The following is a 26,171-nucleotide window of genomic DNA, read 5'->3' on the forward strand; positions in this document are numbered from 1 at the left end:
GAGCTGATGCGGGGCTTGATCCCACAACCCTGGGATCAGGACTTGAGAGGAAGTCAAGAGTCAGACTCTCAACCACTGGGCCACCCAGGCGCCCCATGCACTTCCCATTCTTAACCTCTCACTGAGCTGGTGACACTTGCTGGGCCTGCCCTTACGCACCTGAACTCCTACTTCTGATTTCCTCATTGCTTACCACACCTTACGCAGCAGCTCAGAGCAGGCTGGAGGCTGCTGAACTGTTGAGGGCTTAACCCTTCAGAGTAATGATGACTGAAGCAGCTCGTTCTCTGAACACAGAGATGCCTCAGGACTTTGTTGGAGAAGACACCGTTCTACCTTAATGATATTCTCTCCTAAAGTCTTCAAAAACCTGGTGGGTGTGGTCAGACGGGATCAGTGGAGCGGTCAATGCACAGGGTAATCTGGGAACGGTCTAACCCACTTAGATACATGGGTGTGTAGATCACGGCGTTCCCAAGAACAAAACAGCCAGAGAGCCTAGTAAGATTCTACTTGGCATAGCCCCATGGGAAGCCCTGGAGAGTAATGACTGGGGCTGGGGAGGGGGTGGTGGTTTGATTTAAAAAAAAAAAAAAAAAAAGGCCAGGAATCTGGGTCCCTCAAGGTGAGGGGTTCTTCCTACATGTGTGTGGCTGCCCCCTTAGAACATTGTGGCATTCGGTGAAGTCTATGGAGAGGTAGAAGGATAGACACCCCCACCCCCAAGCGTGGCCTCCGAGACCAACAGAACAGAGGTTTCCCTGGAAGAATCTGGAAAAAAAAAAAAAATCAATAGTACAAGCATGAGAAAACACACAGGCCTGAGACATAGGCACAAACACACAAACACACACATGTCCCGGGAAGACTGCAGAAGGAACGCATGTGGTAAGGCACATCATCAAACTGAACCGAACCTTAAAAACGACAGAAGCAAACAGGTAATACAGAGAGGAGAGGCTTGGCCGTGCTGTTTTAGAGATGCATGCTTCTGGGCCCTAAAAGATGGAGACAGGTGGACGTCAAGGGAGGGAAACGAACACGGAGGCCCCGAGCCAAGCGCCCCAAAGCGCACACCGACTCAGACCTCCGCGGGCACAGATCGGCCAAAAGAGAAGCACCCGCAGAAAGCGGCAGATCGCGGGGGGTCCGGAGGCAGGCTCAGGCGGCGACCCGGAGAAAACACGGGAGGAGAAACAGCCGGGCACGCCGCGGGGACCCACGCGACCCCCGAGAGCCCCCCCCTCCGCCCTCCGCGGGGCCCCCCGCGCGCCCCGCCGCCCGCGCCCCGCGCCCCGGGCTCCCCTGCGGGCCCGCCCGCCACTTCCCAGCTCTGACGCGGGAGCCTGCTTCGCACCAATGAGGCCCCGGCGCGGCCGGGCCCTGCCCCTCCCCCAGGAAGGTGTGTCCGCGGTTTCCACACCTGAAACTTCCTAGGAGAGCCAGATCCCTCCCTCCCGTCCGGGCGGGGAGGGGCGGGCCGCGGGTGGGGCGGCTGGGGCGGCCGGGCCTGCGTCGGGGACGGCCGGCCGGCGCCTGGGACCCGGAGGGGACTCTCGGGCCGAGACGGCATGTGACACTGCCCAGGTGGGTGCCCTCCTCCCTCGCCGCTCGGGGGCCCCGGGCGGGGCGGCTGTAGAGCCCCGGCGGAGGTGAGGGACGGCCCGGGAAGGACGGGGAGTCTAGGCCTTCACCCCCCCACCCCCCACCCCGGGCCAGCCCCAGCTGGGTCCCCGGGCACGGGCTCCGGAAATGGGGGGCAGGGCAGCTAGGCAGAGTTCGGGGTGTGTGACCGAGTACCCTGGTCCGAAGAGGAAGGAAGCTAGAGGGAAGGCTCTTGCCTGAAAAATTTGCTTCCGGCCTGGTCCCCGCCTTGGAAGTGGGCACCCGGACCCCAGATGTTTCCCGGGCCAAGAATCGGGCCTCTGCCTTCAGGGTCTCGGCCCTGGGGAAACCTAACCCCCGGGAGTAAGAAATAACTGAGGTTCCCTTTGTGGTCCTTGTCCCCTAACTAGAGGTGTTTTTTGTCGTCTCCTTTTTCTTCCCCGGGCCTGGGCCTTCCTTCATTTATCTTGCTCTGGATTCGCATGCTGTGTACGTCTAAGTACACGCCTCTCCTCTGCCCCACGAAGCGCCTGAACGTGTAAAAAGGACTCCTGCCCTGCCCCCACCCTATTCCCCCATATATTCGAAGTACTTCCAAAGCTTCTGTCGATGGTGACTTTGCATTCTGCAGCTGGGGAGGTGAGATGGGGTTGCGGTGGGGGTGCTGGATCAACGCTAGTTCTGAGCATCATTTATGGTTGCCTTTCAGCAGGACTGCCCTAGGAAAGCTAATCCGGATGTCCCTGGGGTTTCAGATCTCAGGCCCTCTCCCCTTCCTGGATCTTGGATTCCCGAGACAGATTTGCCTTCCCATCCACCTAGAAGTGAACTCTGGCCAGGGCTCTTGTCAGATGGAGGGGGAAGGGTGTGTCAGACCAGGGAGAGAGGGTGACTTTCCTTTCCAGTTTCTTCCCTCCTTTGCTCCCCGACTTGCGTTCCTGGTCTTGCAGCCTTGGCCCCCTGCGGAAGTCCCAGCTCCTAGCTACACAGCTCCGCATGTGGCCTCTTTCTCAGACTTACTGTTTTACCTACACATGGAGCGTGAGGGAGCTCCTGGCCCCGGGCCCCAGCAAAGCGGAGGTCATTTGTTAACCAACCTGGGTTAACAAAACCGAAGACCTGCCTAGTGAGGGGGTTCTTGGGGGCTGGGGAGGAGGAAGGATGGGGATATCAGTTCTAAGAGAGTCTCTTTAGCAGGAGGATTGCATGTTGTTACCCTAGCGGGGAGGAGAGAGGCCGGGAGGTAGGCAGGTATGTACTCTTAAAAGAGTACAGTAATTCTAAATATAGTCAGGGGTCCTCATATATTAGGGGTCCCCAGAGTGTATGGCTTCCCGTAACAGTCTGTCTGAGGTTGTCTGTGGCCACATGAAGCATGGTGTCTGTAGGATAGACAGGAACGTGTCATTTGTGGTGTGTGGAATGGTTGGTCACAATGCGGTGTGGACAAGAATGGGGTCACTCACAGGATCATGGGTCGAACAGGAACAGTGTTGCTGAAGTGTCAGCGGTGTAGACTCAAAACAAGTGACTTGCAGCTTCAGCTGTAGACAGGGATGAGTCACTGTGTCACTGTGTGTATAGAGTGAACAGGAGCTGGTCATTTATAGCGTCTGCAAGGTGGACCAGAACAAGGTCCCCCTCAGGGTCTGTGTTAAGGACACACAGAGGGCGCTCACACTCATGTTATCTATGTGGATGGCACCAGGGCTGTGGATGGATTTGTGGGGTATATGTCATTTGCCACTAATGATGTTCCAGGTAAGCCCGTGTGGTCTACAAGACAGTGGATGATGTGGTGTTTTCAAGCATCAGGGAACACATAAGAGATGTTTATTACACTTTTCATCGGGATGGTGGGGCTTTCCTCAAATGGATACAACACAGGTGTTGGCAAGCTAGTGGTCCAGAAAGCTCTCTTATTTTAGTGTCTTTGTAACACTGCAGGCAATATTATCAAAGAGTGAGTAAAGGCACATATCTGTATGGTGGTCTTATTTTCTAAATCAAAATGAGAACGTTTTGATATGTGCGGTATTTTCCTAAGGTGAGCCAGAGTATAGACGATATCGTGTAAATTCAGTAGTGTTGTAATCTCAAGAGTATTGCAGTGATGTTTGGTGTAAGTCAGATTCTAGAATACTTGAATCTGACAGTACAAAATCTGGGAAGCCTGGTCCTGAAAAATACACATGACACTCAACATCGGTTCAAAGAACAAGCAGTATGATAGGGAGGAGGGGATAATCTGTGAAATACAATTCCCTGTCTGGTGACTAGAAATGGACAAGACCTAAGGTGTTGGGGGGCTCCAAAGGAGACACTGAGCTCTGTCGCTGTATTTATTAATAGAGCGACTTAGGGCTTTGTCTTGCCAGAAGTTACATGTGGATGGGGTCAGCAGATGCAAAATGTCTCTGGTCTAGAGGAAGACCAGTTTACCATGATGCCACAGTTTACCTGTTTTCTGATAATTGGTGGTTATTCACCCCCTTCCCCCCAGTGGAGATGAGGAGGTAACTAACATAACGGGCAATCCAAAAAGCCTCTCTCCTGATGCCTTTATGCGAGTGGAACCATGGCTTGCAGATTTCCTTTAGCTTTCTTACGTCGTCCTTGGTGGTGCCTGATTGCAATAGCATTGCTAGGACAGGATCAGGTATAGGGGACACAGGGTATGTTTTTCCTCTGTGATAAATGGCGGCTGATCCGGTGACTGCCGTTATTTCCTAGTGGATAGAGGCAGTGTCAGGAATAGTGCCAGTGGGCTTGTAGGAGACGGACACGCATCGTGTAACTTGAACTGAAGAGGTCTGTGCGGCACAGGGTACAGAGAGATGCAGCCTGAACAGAGCAGGAAGACACAGGTGTGTGTAGAGGCCGTCCATCCTGAGGACATGAGAGTGTGTGTGGGGACAGGGCCAGGACAATACAGATGTGGGTGACAGAAGACTTAGGGCTTACACAGTCTTCTTAGGCCTGTAGGAGCCAAGTTTCACAAAGTGTTTACGGCGAGCAACTACAGTTATTTAATGTGTGGTTGAGAGAATAGGGTCACGTCACAGTATCATCCATAGTGATTATAGTATTTTGTACTTAGGTCTAGAAATAGGGAGCAAATCACGCACCGTGTCAGTGAACTGGAAAAGGACATAAAAATTCTTCTACGCAAGTATGCTTATGTTAGACGTGGCTCTGTGCCCCATACAGATGGGATCTGTGTCTATGGGGTGGCCAGGAACCTGTCACACACTACATCTGCGGGGTGGCTGGGGACCTGTCTGTTTGGTTATATCAGGCTCTATTGCGTAGAAACTGCAAGGCCGGCTTATGGCCTGTGTGCACATGTGGATGGGTGCCTGTGCCAGCGTGTATATGTGTGTGTAGTATCTCAGCAGGACAGCAGACGTTTTGGGTGCTGGGCTCCCACGTTAAGCCTAGAGAAGATAGGAAATGTGCGGGTCCGGGGGCAGCTGTGGGTTCTGTAGGCCCCTGGGACCTTCTCTAGGCCAGCCACCTGCCAGCTTCTTCCAGAAGGACTTGGGGCTGCTTCTCACAGACTTGCGTTGGGAGACCTTGGTTTGAGTTCACCTGTACCATTTGCTTAAGAAGTCTGAACAAGTGCCTAGGTTATGTGACCTTCACTTTCCTCATCTACAAGCGTCTCTTGTATGTCCCTAAAAATCCTTCCAGCTCATGAATCCTACATTTCTCTTTTCTTCTTTCTCTTTGCTCAGCAGTAATTACAATCCCTAACGCTTCTGTGACCCTTGAAGTTGACACTGTACGTTTTCATGTTATTTGATCTTCATTAGAACTCCTTGCAAAGAAAGAATTTAAACCCTTTTTAAAGATAAGAAAATGGCCGTTCCAATAAATTGCAGGATTCCTACAACTGTCTGAAATTACAACGAGCAGAACTAGCAAGATATGTAAAAGACCGAACTAAAAATCGAGCGACGTTCTTTTGACTCTGTTTTCTTCCTCTCTTCACCCATGCAATAAATCTTTGTGGCGAGCAAAGGAAGCTGCAGGCAAAGAGACTGAGCAGCTAACATGGCAGTGTTTGAGCCCTGATGAAGTTCATTCTCTAGCCCGGAAAATAGACATGAACTTGGTAATTACAAGTGCAGTGAGTGTGAGAGAAATAAAGGGTTCACTGGGGCAGAAGAGGATGCCGGGCACAGGAGCAGCAGAGGCCCACAGCATGGGAGTAGGGGGTTCGGGGGCAGAGGGCAGTAAGGCAGAGGCCAGGCGTGGAGGGCATATAATCCAGGCTAAATGTTTGGGTTTCATCCCATTGGCGGTCGGAGGCCACTGGAGAATTTAAACTACAAATGGGGCTTTTCAGGATCACTCCCATGCAGAGCAGAGAATGCCTTGGGAATAGGGCAGGAGGGGCGCCTGGGTGACTCAGTTGGTTAAGCATCTGACTTCAGCTCAGGTTACAATCTCGCCATCTTGCCGTCCGTGAGTTCGGGCCCCGCGATGGGCTCTGTGCGGACAGCTCAGAGCCTGGAGCCTGTTTCAGATTCTGTGTCTCTCTCTCTCTCTCTGCCCCTTCCCCGCTCGCACTCTGTCTCTCTGTCTCTGAAAAATGAATAAACCTTAAAAAAAATTTTTTTTTTTTAAACAGGGCAGGAGAAGCTCTGTGGAGGCTGGTGGCCAAGCTGTACCCCAGGTGGCCTGGTAACAGAGGACAGGAGAGCGCACCAGGGGCTAGCAGTGCGGATGGAGAGATGTGCACAGACGTGAGGTGCATAGGAGGTGGGCTCCACAGGACTTGGCAACGTGTGCGATATGGGGCAGGTGGGGCCAGGAGGGAAACAAGAATTTTGTTCTGTGATTGAAAACCATTTACTGAGCACTTAATGTGGGCCGGGTATTGTGCTAGGTGGAGACAGTTGAGCGAGACGGATGTAGCTCTTGATCTTGTGAAGCTTACCCCCTGTTATTTGGGATAGATGGTAAATCAAGATGCACACAGAATGGTAACCGTACAAATGCTACAGAGGAGAAGTGACGTGAACGATCTCTGGTAAGTGGTAGACAGAGGGGCACAGTGACCTGGTCAGAGGACTGGGAGATCTTCCAGGGTTAAACCAGGAGTATGTAGTCTCGCAAATGACAAGAAAGAGTGCTAATGTTAGGAGTATCCAGTACCGACAAGAGCCACGACATTGGCGATTGTGGGGGCGGTGGGTAGAGCGGTACCAGTGAGGCATGGATAGAGGCAGGCGGAGAGGTGAGGAGGTGAGGACCACACGCATGAACAATTCTTTTACAGTTTAGATGAGAAAGCCAGGGCCATGCTTCAGTTGTGGGATGGCTCTGACAGAGAGGGGGCGAGGGGTGAGAAGAAGAGAAAATCCATGCCACAAGAAGCCGGGCTAAAGAACACGGCGCCTCGGGGCAGGGACGCCTCTTGTGCTTTTAGAGCAGGAAGAGTGGAAAGAGCCAAACGCAGAGCGCTCTGAATCACGAGGAGTTGAAGCCGCTCCTCTCTCCATTGGTTTCTAAATTCTTTGCAAGGTGGGGGATGTGGTATTCTTTTGGAAGTGAGAAGACAGGTGGGAAGGTCGATCTTCTGAGAAGTGATGGGAGGAGTTCATAAGGTTGTTGAAAGCAGCGGGGGTGTAAGAGAGTAGCGGGTACCCACCCAGCAGGTGTCCTGGACCTGGCAGAAAGGGGCAAGCACCATGTCTGCTCTGGTTCTAACCTACTGAGTCTAGTTATCATTCCGCTTTACAACAGCTGCTTCTAAAATTGCATACAAAGTTAATAATGAGTTATAAGGCCCTGCTAGACACTCTAGAAGAAAATAAGATGAGTAAAATCCAGACTGTACATAGGGAGACAACACTACGCCTCAGTACCTCGGATTCACTTGCTACAATGGCCGGACCTATTTTAATCCAATCAGCAGCTTTGGAGGAAGATTCCGCCTTCAGACTCTGCTTCTCTGGGCTGTTAGATCTAGGGTGTGTCACTCACAGTGTCTGGGAGTTATAGGGGACTGAGTCACGCTTGGTGTCCAGAGAGTAGACCGGGAGAGACAGTATGACCTAATGCAATCTAGAGAGTAATGACCCCTGGGAGTCCTTGGTGCTCTTTGACAACGGTCTCACCCTCCAATTGAATCATTTATTATCTGTCTCCTCCACAAGCCTCCATGAGGACACAGTCTTTCTCTGTCCTGTCCACTGAATGCCCCACACTTAAATATTGGTAAATATTTATTAGATGGGTAAATAAATAAGCCTACATACATTTTATAGAGGCTTTTGCTTACTTTGTTGAGTATCTTTTGTCTCAAAGAATGACTCTAAGTGGAACCAAAGAAATCCCCCGCTCTCGTCCTTTCTGCTGTGTTCCTTTGATAGGTAGAAGCAGAAAGGGTGATGGACACTTTGTGTTTTGTTCCTCTCTAGGGCTTCGCCCTGATGCGGGCTGAGGAGCCCCCACTCAGGGCCTCGACCCCCATCCCTGCCATAGCAGAGCTCGGTGTTACCCCTGAAGCCCTCAGGGGGAGCAGTCAGACCGCCGCCCGGGGGCCCGAAGGTCGAGAAGGCTAGGTGCCATCCTGTACCTGGGCAGAGCGACGCAGACTCTCGGAGACGCAGCAGAGAGACCTAAGGGATGTGGACAGCTGTGCAGCTGAGAGCATGACCTCGTTCCCCAAGGAAGCCTCTGCAGGTGCGGAGACCAACCAGGAGGACGCTGCGGGTGAGACCTGGGGCACTCCAGAGCATCCGGAGGTGGCGCCTCAGAGCCCGGAGGACGGACGGGCAAGGACACGGGCTCCCGCAGAGCCCGGGGCCTGTCCTGCCCAGGATGAACACCCGGACATGGTCCCGGTATCCAGTGAGCTGGGTGGCCGCGTGGAGATGGAATTTAGACCAGAACTCACTTCTTTGATTTGGGGAACGGAACGTGCAGAAGAGAAGGGGGAGACTTTTCCAGACACCTCTGCTCGGCCCAGATTTGGACCTGCCCGGGAAGAGCATCTGTCAGAAACCAACCAGCCACGGGGCTCCGTCAGGCAGGGGGAAGAGCTGCGGTCTCTGGGGGCGCAAGAAGGTCAAGGGAGAGGGGCACTCGAGGGGCTGGAGGAGCAGGGGCTAGCGGAAGTGGGGTTCCAGGACGGAGGAACTGTCAGGGAGGGTGGGCATGTAGGGGAGCAGGAGCAACTGGCAGAGCCGGAGAAGGGGACGGAGGGAGAACACGGGCAAAGCCAGGAACAGACACCAGGTGATGTGATGCTCGCAAAACAGAGAGAAAGAACGAGGCTTTGTGGGGAATTGGAAGGTCTGCGCTATGGTGAGGAGGAGAGGAAGCCTCGGGGCCAGCGAGGTCTACAGCAGGGAGAGGAGGGGAGGAGGGCATTAGGGGGGACAGAAGAGGGGAGCGTGGACGCCCCGTATGAGGAGAATCAAAGCCTGGTGGGGAAATCAGGGAGAGTAACTGGAAGGCAAGAAGGTCAAGGTCTGCAGGGGCAAGTGATGCCGGGGGAGGGGCAGGTAGAGGAGGTGGAGTCAAGTGAGGAGGAACCAGGGAGTTGGGTTGGGGACCCGCTGTGGGGAGAGGGCAGACAAGAGAGTACCAGAGAAGGGGAGGCCCATGATGGTGTTTCCACACTGGCTGTGGTAGCCCCTGAGGTCTCTTCTCCCTGTGACTTATTTCTAGACGCCTGTTACCCCATGACCAGTACTCCTGGGACTCAGAAGGAGCCTCGGGCTGAGGAACTATCCCCTACAGCTCTGGGTCCTACACTGGAGCCAGGAGGATGGTCCTGCCAGCCCGTTTCTTTACCTGGCTCTTTTCCTGCTGGGGAGTCACCTGACCAAGAAGCAGCTCAGGATAGCCAGCAGGAGGGATCTGAGCCTGGGAAGGGGACGGTGTTCGGCGTGGGGACTGAGATGGCCTCTGCCAGTACATCCGGGACTCCTCCAAGGACACCAGACTCCGCCCCTTCCAGTCCTGCTGAAGTTTCCCCCAGCGCAACTACATCATCATCTGCCAGCTCCCCACTTGCCTCTCCCAGGAGGGAGCCGTCTCTTGCTGCACATTCTCTAGAAACCTCCAGAGCATCTGTTTGGACCAACAGGGCTTTGGAGACTCCCGCTGCTGCCCTCCATGGCTTCCCCTCTGCAGAGGCCGCCGTGGAAATCTCCACCAGCTCCAGTTGGACCAGCCCTCAGAGCCCCCCCAGCCACCCTACAGGGGCTGTCCAGCACCTGAGGAGCAACTCCTTCCCGGGCTCTCATAGGACAGAGCCGACTCCGGACCTGCTGGGAATATCACTTTCCTTCTCCCATTCAGAGTTGCCCCAGAGGCCCCCCAAACCTGCCGTCTCTGGCTCTGTGATTCCAAGAAGGGATAGGAAAGGTGGTAGGGACCACAGGATCGTTCCAGAATCCCCTAGTTCATTATCCACTCTGGGGCAAGACTCTCAAGAATTCACTTCAAATCCAGAAATGTCCAGCAGTCCCCACAGCAGCCGGCCGTGGGGCTCCCCACACACTTCAGCCTTTTCCCCAGGGCCTCCTGCCTATGGCTCTTCCCCACCCCTTGTCTCTGTAGATACGAGGATCCATGAACCTCTGCCCCCTCCTACCCCAGAGAAGAGGCATGTCCAACCCTCCATGGTGGAAAGAGACAGCCATCTCCATGCAGGGGTTTCCACACTGAAGCGGTGTGCCCATCCTCTTCCATTGGCCCCAGGTTTGGGGCTACATGCCCCCCCCAAAGGCCCACTTCCCCCAGTTCCTGACCCCCTTGTGGCAAGGCAGCACCGACCTCTGCCCTCTATCCCAGACACGCCCCACCCTCCTCAGACCTCGTTCTCCCGCAAACTGAGATACAACAAGCCATTACCCCCAACCCCTGATTTGTCCCAGTCCCACCATCCTGTTTCTTTTAGTAGTGCAAGGATCTACAGGCCTCTACCCCCTGTCCCTATTATGGATCCCCCCACTGAACCACCCCCATTACCCCCAAAGTCCAGGGGGAGGAGCAGGAGCACTCAGGGAGGACTCATGAATTCAGGGGGTCAGGGCAAGCCAAGGCCTGTTTGTCAAGAGTGGACAGTCTCCACTCCCCATTCGGTTGGACGTACCTCCTGGCCCCCAGCTATGGGTCGGTCGACAGACTCTTTGGCTTCTACCAGCAGGAATAAGAGCGAAGTGTCCCCCGGCATGGCTTTCAGCAACATGGCAACGCTTCTGAGTCCCTCTTCCCCAACCACGCCCTGGAATCTGGAGCTCCAGGGACCTGCCTCTGAACCAGGACCCTCAGAAGAGTCTGAGGCCCCTGCTAGAGGATCTTCGAGAAGAACAGCCCCTCAGGGAGGAGCCAATGGCCTGAGGAGGTTGGATCGAGGCCAAGCAAGGCAGTCAGACAAACTCAGCCATCCCCACCTGGAGAAGGCATCCAGCTGGCCCCACAGGCGAGACCCAGGGAGACCCCCGGAGGGCGGCAGCGGGCAGGTTGCAGACCCTGGCGAGGGGTCCAGTAAGCACAAGGGCTGGAATCGGCAAGGCCTGCGCAGGCCTTCTATCTTGCCTGAGGGCTCTTCAGGTGAGCAAGGAGCAGGGATCATGGGGACACTCGTGTCGGACCACGCTTTCTCCAGCTCTTTCCACCTCACTCATCTTCTGTCCCCAGGGCTTCTGCTCTTCCCTCTGCTGGCTTCACTCATCCACATACCCTACCTGAACTCAGAGTGTTGTGGTGCTCACCGGAGCCCTCTGCCTTCTCCTTCCCCTCTACCCCTGTCACCCGCCATGGTGTTCTTTTATTGTGTTTGTTTTTCCCAACTCTTCGGCTCGGTGTCCTCCTAGTAGTAGAGAAAACTTCCTCTTCTTGTCTTCTGACGCCAGGGGCAAGGACATTACCTGGCAATAGTGTCCTCGCGTGCTTTCTGCTTGGGCACTGTCCTCCCAGCTGAACCCTCATATCCCCCCAGATGCCTACATCTCCCACTTTAGGTCTTTCCTGCTTTGGCCGTCAGAGTGTGCCTCTAAAACCCCGTTACTTCACCATTTCCATTTTCAGAGACGAAAGGTCCAGCCGTAGAAAAATCCGCTGGCTCTTCAGACACCATCGTTTTTCGGTGAGTCATGTTTTCTCCTAATAGACACACTTGTACTGTCTTTTCTGAGGATACCGAGATTTCCATTAGTTGCCAGGGGTTCTGGGACCCTGTCTCTTCCAGAGATGGGGAGGGGAAGAGACATAGACCAGGATTCCAGAGCAAGGGCATCTTTTATCTTCCTGGTTCCGTCAGCTGGGTCTGAATCTCCCATCCTCCTAGGTAGGCCCGTTAGCCATGAACTAACCGCCCCGTGAAAGTTCAGTATGTCTTCCAGAAAAGCTCTGAACTGCCTAAAAATGGGTCGGGCCACAACTTGCCTCTTCAGGGGATTCAGCCCTGACACCCCAGCACACATCCCAGAAATCAGAGACTACCTCATCTATAGTCACCTGGGGCTTCTCTGCCTCAGTGGCCAGCAAGCACCCCAGAGCCCTTCTTGCCTCCACAGGGAGAAGAAACCAAAGGAGGTGTTGGCAGGCTTTTCAAGACGCTGCTCGAAGCTCGTCAACTCCTGTGAGTACCTTGAAACAAAACCGTAGACCCGCGTGGCTTGCTGCCCAGCACCGGCGCTCGTGGCTCCCCACTGCGGGGTGGTGATGTCTGCGGGGAGAGAGGATTGCCAGGAGAGCCAGAAGCAGTTTGACGGCTTCTGTCTCTGTGCCTCAGCATCCCCGTCTCTCTCGTTCTCTCCCTCTGCCGTGCTGCCTCGCCCCTGCAGCCCATCTGCTTTACCAGGAGTACAGCGATGTGGTTCTGAACAAGGAGATTCAGAGCCAGCAGCGGCTGGACAGCCTGGGAGAGGCGCCCGGGCCCGCCTCCCCCCGGCAGCCCCGGAGGGCCCTGGTCTCCTCGGAGTCTTACCTGCAGCGCCTGTCCGTGGCCTCCAGCGGCTCCCTCTGGCAGGAGATCCCGGTGGTGCGCAATAGCACCGTGCTGCTCTCCATGACCCACGAAGACCAAAAACTGCAGGAGGTACCGGGCAGGGCAGGGGCGGACTGGAGGGAAAGCAAAGGCTCTCATTTCCTGCTCGCTACCGCCACCGGCAGCAAGAGCAGGCTGTCCCCATCACAAACCCACCATGTGCCCCTGCACCACGGCTATCGCTCCTCTCCGCTCCTCTCCACTCTGATGCGTCTGAACTGCTTTCTGAACCTTCCCGCTGGCCCCCCTCCCCGCTTGCCCTCGGCACGGGCCACTTCCTCCCACCTGTCACTCTTTGGGCTCGTAGGAAGTGACTGTGCCTCTGAATTTGTTGGGAGGAGTGTGGAATTAATCCCTTCTCTGCTGCTTCAGTCTAGGCTAAAATTTCCCTCTTCAACCAGGGTTCCACACGACACTGGAGGTTTTCTCTTCAACCAAAGCACCTGCAGTGGCTCTTTTGCTGAGTCCTTTGTAGCTGTCCTGTGGTCCACTGGTCTCCTAGAGGCTTTGGAGTGACCATCAGTCGCAGCTCGGTCCTTAGACCCCGTGGCAAGGCTGTTCGGTGTTTATTACCGTTAATAGGTTTTACGTGGAGAACTGCTCTTAATAATCAATCTGAAATAGGGTTAGAACCTTTCTTCCCAGGAAGACAGTATGGCACCATGGAAAGGCATCACGGAATCGTGTTTGTGTATCTGGCTTCCGGAGTAAATGACCTGGTTGTGAGCCCGCTTCTCTGTTTGCTGGCTCTTTAACTTTGACCAGATTACTTGCTCTTTCTACCTCTCTGTATTGCCATTCGTAAAACTGGGTCACCAATAGTCAGTGGGAGAACCAAAAAAGATAAGTGCCCAATGCACAGTAGTCACCCAAGAAATGTTTTCTATTGTACTTTAATTTCAAGTCAGGCCAACCTGGGTGTGAATCCTGGTTTCACCATTTACTACTAGCTGTGTGACTGCAAGTTCGATAACTTCACTAAATCTGTTTCCTCACCTAAAACTCGAGGATACTGATGTCTTCCTTTCAGGGTGGCCGTGTGGTTTAAATGAAATGTCCCTGTCTGGCTTTTAGTGTGAAGTCTGGAGCCTAGTTTGATACATATTACTGCCAGACTCTCCCTCTCTCGGAGGTGGGAAGGAGGAAAATGTTGGCCAGAAAGACTTAGAGATAAGCAAATCAAACAGAGGCAGCTATAAATGTTTAGGTTTTTTGAGGCTCAGGCTTGGGGCCCTTGTTCTGACCTCAACTTGTCAAGCATACAGAGGATATGTAGAAAGTCAGTGATCTGCCCAATACTTAAGGACCAAACACCAGGAGAGCGTTTGAACCCTGGCTCTCTCACCAACTCCAGCATACTGGGAAGCCCACCAGGGCTCCTGGGCCAGCCCTGGTCTCCGTTTCTGAGAAGAGAAGCCTCTGTGCTTATACGCACATAGTCCTTTCATAAAATAGCACTTCCGGGGTCTACGAAGTGCTTGCACCAACCCCATTTCTCGTGACTGGCACAACATCTTTGTGACATGGGGGTCACTGTACCTACACAAAAAGGCAAGAAGCTCTGAGGTTCAGTGAGGTTAAATGAGCCACTCCAAGTCCTGTCGTCAGTTGAATGTTGGAACCAGGACTCAACCGTCATTACCAGGGTCATTACCCAGGTGTGTGCGTGTGTCTCCTTTGCCTTTTCTGTTCTGTTCGTGCATCTACCCCGAAGCTGCATGCTTGGATGAAGAGTAGGGGTGGCCCAGCGCGAGGACAGGGCCGTGAGCCATTGCGCCCCCTGCTGGAAAGTCCACACAAGTTCTCACGTGCTGGCCCTTCTCCATTAAACCTCAACAGCACCAACTCGTTCTCAAATATCCTCTTTGCGCCCGTGTTTCCCCAAACCTCAAATCACCTTCATCCCCTAAATCTGTTCCTCTTTCAAAGTCCTGTGGCTCAGAGAGTGAGTCGGTCCGCCATTCATTCAGCTACCAAACTCCAAAGCTGACACATTAGCTGTGACTCCGTCTGCTCTTCCAGCCCCCGTTTCTAGCAAAGAACCAAGTTCTTCCGAATCTGCCTCCTCAAAAGTTACGAAACTGGCCTACCTCTCCCATCCCCGTGGCCATTCAGGCTTCCGTCTGTCACCCGGAATTACTACGACAGCTTCCTAACGTGACACCCCTGCCCCTTCGGCTCTTTTCTCCATGCCGTGCTCAGAAATAGCCTTTACAGAAACCAAATCTGATCGGGTTATTTCCCTACATAAAGCCTCTTTTAACCTTCCCGTTGTCTTAAGTCCAAACCGTTTTACCTTGTTTACGGAATCCTCTAGACGACACCCCATTTACCTCTCCAGCTCCAGCTCCTGCCACTCCTTTAGTATAAATACTTAGTTCCCCAAATCACTCAGTTTATTTAAGCTTCTTGAAAGTATCTTTTTCTCTTCTACCTTTAGGGGCTTGTACACATTCTTCCCTCGGCCTCAAATGCTCTGTCCCTGTCCTCCTGATACCAGGTTAGGCTCTGATGTGACTGCAAGCTCTCAGAGAGGGTCTGCCCCCTTCCCTGCTCTGCCCCTCGAACATTATGCAGTGGCTAGCAAATGCCAGGGACTCCAGAACGATTTTATTTTATTTTATGTTATTTTATGTTATTTTATGTTATTTTATGTTATTTTATGTTTGTTATTTTATGTTATTTTAATGTTTATTTATTCTTGAGAGAGAGAAAGAGCAAGCCTGAGCCGGGGAGGGGCAGAGAGAGAAGGGGACAGAGGATCTGAAGCCGGCTCCGTGTTGACAGCAGCGAGCCCGACGTGGGGCTCAAACCCACAAACCGTGAGGTCATGACCTGAGCTGAAGTCGGACGCTCATCCGGCCGAGCCACCCAGGCGCCCCTCGGTGACTATTTTTAATCAATCTCCTCTCCAACCCTCCAGGCCAAATTCGAGCTGATCGTGTCAGAGGCCTCATACCTGCGCAGTCTGCATGTGGCAGTGGACCATTTCCAGCTTTCCGCCCCACTGCGGGCCACCCTTACCAACCAAGAATACCAGTGGCTCTTCTCTCGTTTACAGGACGTGCGTGAAGTCAGCACCACGTGAGATTCCTCTTGTCCCAAACTCAGCCTCGGTGTCTTTAGCCTGTAAACTGTCAGTTGGGTTTTCTTTTCTCTCAGAAACCCTCTCCTTGCTCTCCCTCCATGATTCCCAGCGCTGTGGGAATAGGGAGAGCAAAGAAGGGGAGAAGGTATGTGGGTGGGTAGATCCGTTAACGGGTAAACAGAGGAATGAGAGATGCTTCCCAGGTTGAGGGGATGCACTGGAGATGGGATATGGGCAACAGGTGAAGATCAGAGAGCCAGAGCAGAACCAAAAGAAGAACAAGAAATGGAATATAGGGAGCAGAGGGTTAGATCGGGGCAAACTAGGGATTGCCTTGGAGAGAACGCTAGAGCACGGCAGGGGCACCGAGCTAAGGACAGTCAGTAGAAGTTACCGCCTAACAGAAGGAAGGAGTCACAAACTCAAGGTGTAGGAGGGGTCCGTCAGCTGCTCACGTGAGGCCCCCAAGTCTCATGAGACGTGTGTGAATACCATACAGGTTCCTTTCAGACCTGGAGGAGAATTTCGAGAACAACATCTTCACCTTCCAAGTGTGCGATGTGGTCCTGAACCATGCCCCCAACTTCCGCCGGGTCTACCTGCCTTACGTCACCAACCAGACCTACCAGGAACGCACCTTCCAAGTCCTGCTGTGAGACCTGATCCCTATTCAGTCCCCACGCGAGCCCTGCAGTGACCTTGCTGCACTAAAACCCCCGGACCCCAATCCCAAGCAGCATCCCAAGAGCCCATGTTTCTTGTGCCTGCTCTGTGATCCCAACCCCAAAGCACCTTCCAGGTCAGACGCCCTCAGCCGTCACATGTGGGCGCCCCCACCATAGACATTCCACTGCATCTCTACTCCCTGTGCCTCCGCTGTGTCCCCAGTCCTCCCCACGGCCCTCCTCACTGGAGGCTCGCTGCCCACGCAGGAACAGCAACAGCAGCTTCCGGGAGGTTCTGGAGAAGCTGGAGAGCGATCCTGTCTGCCAGCGCCTTTCCCTCAAGTCCTTCCTGATCCTGCCTTTCCAGCGCATCACCCGTCTCAAACTGCTGCTTCAGGTACAGCACGTCCCCCCCCTCCCCCCCGCCGCCCTGTCCCCCAGACCTCTTCCTTCCACCCGAAAGAGATGATCTCTGGGAGCCCCAGGGCCCGGGACCATGCATGCTTCTGCCCCTCTTCCACACCCTGTGGACCACGTGAGCCTTCTTCTGCCCACCGCCCTCACCGTTCTCCCTCAGGGTGAATTTGCTGCAAAAATTTCGTTCCTAGACTTCAGTAGCTTACCCACAATTCTCTCTTCCTGTTTTCCCGTCCCTTCTTTCCATCTGGCTCCTGCTTACTGTTTGTCCTACAGAACATTCTGAAGAGAACACAGCCTGGCTCTTCAGAGGAAGCAGAAGCCACCAAGGCACATCATGCCTTGGAGGAGGTAAGCAGCCGCCACCCCCACTCAGACGCCCAGGATTGTCCTTCACAGAGAATTCTTCTGCGCAGGCCCGTGACTCCAGAGAGCAGGGGTCCCTGCTCATGGGATCGCTCAGCCACCTCACTGTACCCACCAAACCTCCAGACACCCGCCCCCTCCCCCCAGCCTCCTTCCCACACTGAGGATGCTCTACACCAAGGGGCCATGCTGTCACTGCCACCAGCCCCAGGTTAAATCTTACGTCCACTCCGCCCCGGAATGGCGTCAGGTCATACAAAATATACCCGAGGCCTAGAACTGCCATTTGGTGCTGCCCTCACACCATTCCAGCCTGCTAGAAAAGACGGAGGCCGTCGCAACCAACTTCCAGATTTCTTGCAGAGGACTCAAAGATCAAAGCCTCTAACACAGTGCTCTTCCTCTTTCCTCAACCTACCCACGGTTCAGCTGATCCGAGACTGCAACAACAATGTCCAGAGGATGCGCCGGACAGAGGAGCTCATCTACCTGAGCCAGAAGATTGAGTTTGAGTGCAAAGTGAGTTGGTCCCCTGCACCCCCACCCTGCCTGGGAAGCCGCCACAGGCCAGCCTCTAGCGTAGAACCATCTTGCTCGTGCCGTCCCGGTCTCTGCCCTTACTGCTGTGTGTCTTCTATTCTGGCCTGTTTCTGGGACACCCAAATGCCTACTTCAGTCTCTGTGGTACATTGTTAATTGAAAAGGGAAAGACACAGAGCTGTGCGTACCGTAGCATATTACTGTGGGTACAGATCTGTGCGTGCATTTGCTTGTGTCTACGTGGAGATAGGCTGGAAGGGGCACATGAGAAGGGTAGGACAGGGGTTACCTGAGGGGGAGAATGTGCATTTGGGAATGGGACAGGTGAGGGAGAACCTATCAGTGTAAGCCTTGATGACAATGACATTTGGTACTTAAATCAGCCAATATTTGATCAAGTCTTCATCTAATCTAACCAACGCGTTGTGAAATGGATTCCAAATATAGGGCCAAAATCTCCCATCAAAATACAAATGTAAAATAAACATTCCGTATTCAGATTCCACCTCAGAACGGGTCCCATCCTTATTTCCCTCGAAGAGAGGGGAATCCTGTATCCCCGTATTAACTGTATTCCAGCACCCCTGTCTTTACCCAACTTCCAACTCCGAGCAGACCCCACCTACTTCTCCTTATCCCTATTCCCACATATGGCTCCAGCTGCTCCTGTTATGTCTCTGGTTATAATCAGAGAAAGAACAAATGTCAGAACTGCACAAATCCTTTAACTTCTAAGACACACAGCATACGGTTCCCTGCCGTGTTCCTTCACATGCCTCGACTGGGGTCATCCAGTTCTCCTTCAGTTCAGGCTTCTAGGGCTGGGCTTTGTCACGTAGTCACTGCCCTGGGTTGGAGCGTAGGCACCTTCTGTTCGCCTGATGGGTGGACGTGGGGGCCACACAGTAGACAGTGGTAGGTAGAGGGCTCTGGGAGGAGCAGTCTAAGTGGATGGGTGATGAACAGGAAGGATGATGTGGAAGAGGGTGTCAGTGGCGGAAGCCACGAGGAAGAGGCATGGTGAGGAGGGCGGGACCAAGGAAGCCTCTCACTTGCCCTGTCTGTGACGCGCTGCCTTTTCTGTCCTCCCCTCCCTGTAGATATTCCCGCTCATATCGCAGTCACGCTGGCTGGTGAAGAGTGGAGAGCTGACGGCCCTCGAGTTCAGTCTCTCCCCAGGGCCGCGAAGGAAACTGAACACGCGTCCAGTTCACTTGCATCTCTTCAACGACTGTCTGTTGCTGTCTCGGCCCCGAGAGTCAGTGACTAGAACGGGAGGGAAAGGGGATGGGGCCAGAGGGCAGGACTAAAAGGGACAGTAAAGGGTCGTGTTCCTGGGGGAGCCCTTCTCAGTGGCTCAACCCATGGAGTGCAGGTCATGGGCTAGAGAAGAGAAAGAAAGGTCCGAAGCAAAAAAGGGGATCCCACCAAATTATGTCACAAGATCACGTGGCAGGGCCTGAACTATGTTGTAGACATGGAGCAAAATGTAGCAAATGAGCTGCTCGCATTCTCAAATTAGCTTGTTTGGGCTAGACTCAGCCTGCTAGTCTAGAGGTTCTTAGCCAATTCCAGATCCTAACTCTTTGGTCCTAAGGGCTTTAGAAAATTTGTATTGATTCGATCTCTTCAACGCTTTAAAGTGGTGAAGTATTCATTGTACTAGACATGTGGTTTCCCAGCTCTGTGACAAACCCTGGGTTCTCTGGAGCCACCAGCTTGGGAGCAAGGTAGCACCATCTCGTGGTTTTTATGAGGATTTGCAAGCAACAAAGGACAGGGATTTTGAATCCAAAGGTATGATGGTGGATGAAGCATAACAACTGTAGAATCAAGTTGAAAAGCCTCGTATTTTGCAGGGGTAGCCGGTTCCTGGTATTCGACCATGCTCCCTTCTCCTCCATCCGAGGGGAAAAGTGTGAAATGAAGCTACACGGACCTCACAAAAACCTCTTCCGGCTCTTCCTGCTGCACAACGCACAGGGCACCCAGACTGAGTTCCTCTTCAGCACAGAGACCCAGTGAGATGGGGCTGGGCAGAGGAGTCGGGGGGAGGGAGGAAGGGAGGACAGCCTGGGAAGAAAGTGGGGCTGAGACAGAAACTGTGTCCAGAGGACAGCCGCAGCACGATCTAGCCCATTCCGGACTGAGAGCATCCGAGGAGAAATCCAAACCCAAACTCTGAGCTAATAGACGACTTGCAGGAGACGGGGTGGGAAGGGGTACAGAGTTGCTGCCGATGTTTAGCATCTATTTTCTGCTCTTCAGTCAAGAAGGACAAAGTGAGCGAGACAACAGAGAAGAGACGGGCTGGTATGGAGTAACTAAAGAATTGAATTACTGACGTCCACGAGTCATGTGTATAAGCCAGAAACTCTTCAGTGCCGAAGGCTGGTGGACACTTTGTGACTAAGACAAGCACTGGGGTGTCTTTAGCTTTCCTCCCTCCCACTTTCCAACCCAGGCCTCTGTTGAGCAGAAATCCATAGTGTTGACAACTGTGATTTGCTCATGTTTTTAGTAATAATAATAATAATAATATACATTATTATATATTATGTTATATATTTTATAATATATCATATTATATAATTACATTATTATAATAATATAATACACATTTTGGGGAGTATTAAAAATAATACCTATAAAATGTAGTAACAGTGCCTAAAACAATGAACAAACTATAAGCTCATAGCTGTTGCTGCTGTTACAAGAGATACAAGAAGCCTCTCCCTTTAAAGGTTTGACATGATGCCAAACGGTCTGAGGATCGATCCCTATGTTGTAGATACTTTTCCGTTTTGTCTCTTGGAAGACATCTCCGGGTAGGATCGACCTTACCCATCTTCACTTATGGAATAGAGGGGCTGGTACAGGGGTTTGTATGCAAACTGTGACCACAGTCAGGTAGTCAGTTACAGACTCCTGTTCTTTGTTTAGTACTCCAGTTCTTTCTGGAATAGAAGTAGTGTCAGCTCTCAATTACTCCAGCATTTTTGGAAGCAGAGGCTAAGATAATGCAAAATCCTTCAGATGATTACAAAATCAGCTTGGGTTATATTGCACGACCAAAAAAAATAAATAAATAGCACAGATATCTCCCTGATCTAATTGTGATTACAAAATATTTTTCATCTCTGAAGTATTTGGAGGAAGGGAGGTGGGGAGTAGAGTGTAGAGAATTCTGCAGAGTGATAGTGGGGATCTAAACTAAGATGGACATCTTGCTTATTACAAAATGGAAAATCTCATGTGTCTAATTGACAGCTGACATTATGTCCCCACTTGAAAGATATGCCATTAAGAGGGTAAGCCTGGAAAGAGAAGGAGAAAAATAAAGGGTGACAAAACACATTAACACACAGTTGGAGATCTTCTATTTCCAACCAAGCAAAGTCCCATTGACTTTTGTGCTTGATGTCATTGAACTAAACAATGCTTTGAACTGCCCAAGTCTTTCCCACAGTCATTTCCCTACCCCATCCTTGGCCTTTGTCCTCTACCCCAGAGCTACAGCTGAAGCAGCTGACCCTGCTTTGTTTTCTCAGAAGTGAAAAGCTTCGATGGATCTCAGCCTTGGCCATGCCCAGAGAGGAGTTGGACCTTCTAGAGTGTTACGGTGAGTGAGGGTATAAAAGGCAGAGAAAAATGGCAGGGCCAGAAGTCACCTTTGGATGCAGGACTTTAGGAGGCTGGGTGGTAACTCTGAGAACCTTCCACTTATTGCTTTTATCCAGAATTTCAGAGTGGAAGTCTGGCCATTGGAGCTTAAGCAGCTGAGATGATCCACCTAAGACTACTCACCACTATGGCACCACCTCCTCTGCCGTGTATCTTCTCCCTTGGGCCATAATTTGCTCTTTTTAAATATTTGTCCCTGTAAATCTATCCTGCGATTATTCTGCCTAGATTTTACCTGCCTGAACGTCTTGGGGAAATAGGGAGAAATAGCATGGTTGGAGTAGGAGTTGTGGAAGGAAGCAACCCAGTAGATGTGTCATAACCACACCCTCTCCTGAAGAATGACCTGAGCTCACCACCCTTAGCCCAAGCTTCCAGATAGCCACAGACATACACGCACATTATGCATGTGTCTGGCATTCATGTGAAGAGTAGATTTCTGGGTCTCCTAAAGCCCCACAGTTGTCCTTCAGTGAGAATTCCCTAACTGGTATCCAGAGAGGAACTGAACACAAAGGAACACTGGTGACTCAAAAGAACAAACAAATACAAAGAACCTCTGAAAAGGAAGTAGGAGAACTCAGGTTGTAAACTGAGTTCTATTACCTTATTCACTCTGTGAACCCATCTGCTGGCCTTCAGTCCCCCAGCTGGAATGAAGGCAAGATGTCCTCCTTCACTGTGGTCTTATGAGTGGCAGATTGGAGATAAGCTTTAGAAAATGGATCAGGGCGCCTGGGTGGCTCAGTCAGTTGAGCGTCCAACTTTAGCTCTGGTCATGATATTACAGTTTGTGACTCTGAGCCCTGCATCGAGCTCCCTGCTGTCGGCACAGAGCCCACTTCGGATCTTCTGTCCTGCTCTCTCTCTGTCTCTCTCAAAAATTAGTAAATATTAAAAAGAAAAGTAAATGAAATACAGACAATAATGCAGCATTCTGTTTGTTTTCTGAGGGAACCAGTGCAGTGTGGTAAAGGAGAAAGAGTGTAAGGTTGGAGGCTAATGGGTCAGAAGACCTCTGAGGCTTCTTATCTTGATCTTAAAAACTATGGAAATTTCCTCTGGCTCACAAAAACACAGAAATACAGAAAATCCAGAATCTCCCAAGGGGTCATCTTTATCAACCCAGTTGTTTACAAGTGGGGAAACCAAAGCTGAGGGGATTGAGTGCCTTACTTTGATTGTACCTGGAGCCCCATGGCTGCAGCTCTTCCAGCCCGATCTGGTAGGTACTGTGACAAAAATGGAGAATGAGTCACAGCTTCAGATTTTACAATCTAGTTGAAGAGGCAGAACGCATACACAAGGCAATTAGACAAGAGGTAGATGGTGTGGTCTAGACAATTAGTGTTAAAGGAGTTCAGGATCCTTGGTGGACTGAAGAGTCAGGGAAAGTTACAGAGGGAAGGTGGGCCTCTAGCAGAATCTGAGTATTTGTAATGAGTCACTGAAGGTTGTTACAGTGGACTTCTCAATGCATCTTCCCCAGAGAAATAGAATTTTTGACTCATTTCAGTTCCAGTATTTTCATTTCCTTATTGGCCATTTTGTTTCCCGGTAGAGGAGAAAGATTCTTCTGTCTCACTTGTCTGTAACTTTCTAAAGCCCAGACTTTATCCTGAGTCCTCATATGCTTCCCCTGTAATTCCTCTTCTGGTCCAGTCATTTGCCTTTCCTAACCCCTCTTCGCCCTCTTCTCTTCCAAAGACTCCCCGCAAGTACAGTGCCTTCGAGCCTACAAACCCCGAGAGAATGACGAGTTGGCGCTAGAGAAGGCAGACGTGGTAATGGTGACTCAGCAGAGCAGCGATGGTAAGAGGGAGAGCCCATGAGTAAGCTGGGCGTTGGAGGTGGGACACTATAGGTAGATGTATTCATTTCCTAGGGCTGCATAACAAAGTACCACAAGTACGGTGCCTTAAAACAATAGAAGTTTATTCTCTCGTGGTTCTGGAAGCCAGAAATCCGAGGTCAAAGTGTTGGCAGGGCCGTACTCCCTCTGAAGCCTTTCAGGGAAGATCCTTCCTTGCCTCTTCCAGCTTCTGGTGGCTCCAGGTATTCCTTGGCTTATGGCAGTATAATTCCGATATCTACCTCTGTCTTCCTTCTGTGTGTGTGTGTGTCCAAATTTCTGTCTTTTTGTAAGGGTACTGATTATATGGGATTAATGGCCCACTTTACTCAGTATGACCTCATCTTAACCTTACTAATTACACCTGCAACAACCCTGTTCACAAACAAGGTCGCATTCTGAGGCACCTGGGGTTAGAACTTCAACATATATTTTGGGGGAAACATAGTTGAATGCGTAAGAGTAGTTCAGGAGTAGGCAGTTGTAGACCTTGCCAGACCTAGAGCAGCATGGTTAACATACTGGGAGACTGGATTTCCCAATGCTGGGGCCTCCCTAGTCATTTCAGCCTTACCATTCAGAAAAGTCTGGGGGAATTATTGTGAGTCTGTCCTGGGTAATTCTTCTTCCCACCCATTGCCCGTAGGCTGGCTGGAGGGCATGAGACTCTCAGATGGGGAGCGAGGCTGGTTCCCTGTGCAACAAGTGGAGTTCATTTCCAACCCAGAAGTCCGAGCCCGGAACCTGAAGGAAGCTCATCGAGTCAAGACTGCCAAACTACAGCTGGTGGAACAGCAGACCTAGCTTTCTCTGGGAGGAATCCCCTGAGCATAAGGACAAGATGTTCCTGGAAAGGGCTGGCCCCAGAACCCTGCAACAGAGGCTTTCTGTGGACCAAGAACTAGACCTTCGGAAAACTCAAGAACAAAAACCCAGCTACCAGTTGCTAGTCCCAAACCTCCTGTTTTTGTGCTTTGTGCTTGGTGGAGGGATTTTGAAGGACTTTGCACTGGACTCTGAGAAGCTTTTCTCATAAGAAAAGGGAGAAATGGGGCCTAAGCCAAGGAACTTTACCTCTACTACCATATAGTACTTAAACATTCTCTGTTTCCAGAATACAGATTCAGGGCTGACCAAAGTTAACATCGCGGCTACAAGTTAAACAGAATCTGATCTCAGTTCACTGGAGGGAGATGTTTAAGGGGGATTAACACATCAGATGAGAGGATCAAGCTAGTGACCTCTAAGGTGCCTTCCAACTCAAGAGATTTTCCCTAATTATTGGTGTGAGGTCAGGGCAATGCATCTCTGGGATCTATGTCTGTTGGTGGCAATGTGAGGGTTGTACTCTCTCACGCTAATAAACTTGGCACTTCTCTGAGTGTTTTCTTCTCAGACTCCTGAGCACTGAACGGGGTTTGGAACATGGAATTCCATGAGAATTCTAGGCCATTTGATTTAGGTACCATGAAAGACCAAGATGGTGCCTAGATCAGGGCAGATGCTGACTCTTGCTTTATGATTCCCAAGAGTTTGGGCAGCTTTTCTGTTTGTTACAGCCTCAGAGGTTGCACAAGGGATTAAGAGGAATTGACGAGTGGTAAAAACCCCATTCAAACCTTTTTTACTGAACCTATAAGTTAAGCATAGGTTAGTTCGAATGGATTTGGAAATCCTACTGAGACCATTCGTGATTTTATATTTTGACTTGAATTATGATGAAGGTATCTTCCCAGCTGTTTCATCCTCTTTGTGAAAAGTAGCATGCTATAATGGAAGAGTCCGAGAACCCAAGTCAAGAGACCATCTTGCTGTACTGCCATAGTTCAGCCTGTCCATGTCTCAGTTTCCTTAAGTGTAAAAGGCAGGATTGGGCCAAGTAATCTCAAAGTCCTATCCAGCTCTGCAATATAGGATTCTCTATCTCCTACTGGATTGCCTTCCTCGATTGAGCATCACTGTATGATTTTTCATATAGAGCCCTCACATAGTCACCTTTTAAGCTGGATCATTATAGTTCTTCCGTGGACATTCTACTGCTCTGTTTCATCTTTAGGAGTGCCCAGGAGTAGCATTGCATTGCAGCTTTGTGCAAAGGTAAGAATATGGTGTAAACTTTGTCCTCTACCCAATTAAGGATGATACAACATGATAGTCTCATGTTTGTTAACACATTCTGTTTTCTACCCATCCTAAAATATAATTTAGCTGGCTTAATTTTTAGAAAAGTCATCACTGTAGTAAGATGGGACTCACTTATCCTAAAGAAGTTGACATGACTGAAAAATCTAAAATAGGGATGGTTTTAGAGAAGTTCAATTGAAGTTTTCACTATTTTCATAAAGCCAGCTTTTTATTATTAATATATGATATATTAATATGTATATACTGTATGTAAATTAGCAATTGGTTCTTCTTAATAGCTGTAATAATTAACATAATCCACATTATTTGTTCAAACCAGTATTTGACTACTGGCCATGTGGCTCAAACAGAGCCGTATCCCAATCTTTATATTTTCTAGGCAAATTCTCCCTTATTTTCCCAAAGAGATAAAATGTCAACTTCTGAATGATACACACGCAAATAATTTTCTTAGTTGAATGACTACTTCTTTGTTTGAAGTTGCTAAGGCTTTCTGGGTGTCTTTGAAGCTGACATTTGTAAGACTAAAACTGCCTTTAGATATTTAATATGTATTCATTTAATTGGGTTATTCTCACCTAATCTGGGAGATTAAAAGACAGTTGGCTTCTGCCTGTCTTTTGTTTTAAAAACAAAAACCAAACAAAAACTTAGATATGAGTAATCTCTACTCAGTTGAATTGCTAAATTTTCTATCCTTTGGGTTTTGGAGAATTGGGTATAGGTCTACTTATTGTTTCTTCTTTCTTCAGATTTCCATAATTCAACACAACTTATTCTTGAATTCTGATT

The 26,171-nt window shown here is 50.9% G+C and overlaps 1 protein-coding gene across 1 annotated transcript; it reads left to right on the top strand.

Moving 5' to 3' along the window:
• The first annotated feature begins 1,005 nt into the window (after window positions 1-1,005).
• Window positions 1,006-24,597, top strand: ARHGEF5 (Rho guanine nucleotide exchange factor 5). The gene is made up of 19 exons (XM_047095264.1): window positions 1,006-1,402; window positions 1,881-1,968; window positions 2,556-2,685; window positions 3,190-3,366; window positions 8,037-8,166; window positions 8,203-11,184; window positions 11,662-11,719; window positions 12,150-12,214; window positions 12,420-12,673; window positions 15,546-15,706; window positions 16,210-16,362; window positions 16,643-16,772; window positions 17,069-17,143; window positions 17,588-17,677; window positions 18,799-18,956; window positions 19,558-19,719; window positions 21,250-21,320; window positions 23,090-23,194; window positions 23,881-24,597. The coding sequence occupies exons 1-19, from the start codon at window positions 1,006-1,008 to the stop codon at window positions 24,036-24,038; spliced, it is 5,544 nt and encodes a 1,847-aa protein (XP_046951220.1). The 3' UTR covers window positions 24,039-24,597.
• Window positions 24,598-26,171: the final 1,574 nt, after the last annotated feature.

The sequence above is a fragment of the Lynx rufus genome, unplaced genomic scaffold (assembly GCF_022079265.1).
Source record: "Lynx rufus isolate CCGP_SWC_20201006 ecotype Redwood Valley unplaced genomic scaffold, mLynRuf1.p SCAF_4, whole genome shotgun sequence".
In the NCBI taxonomy this organism is placed as follows: domain Eukaryota; kingdom Metazoa; phylum Chordata; class Mammalia; order Carnivora; family Felidae; genus Lynx; species Lynx rufus.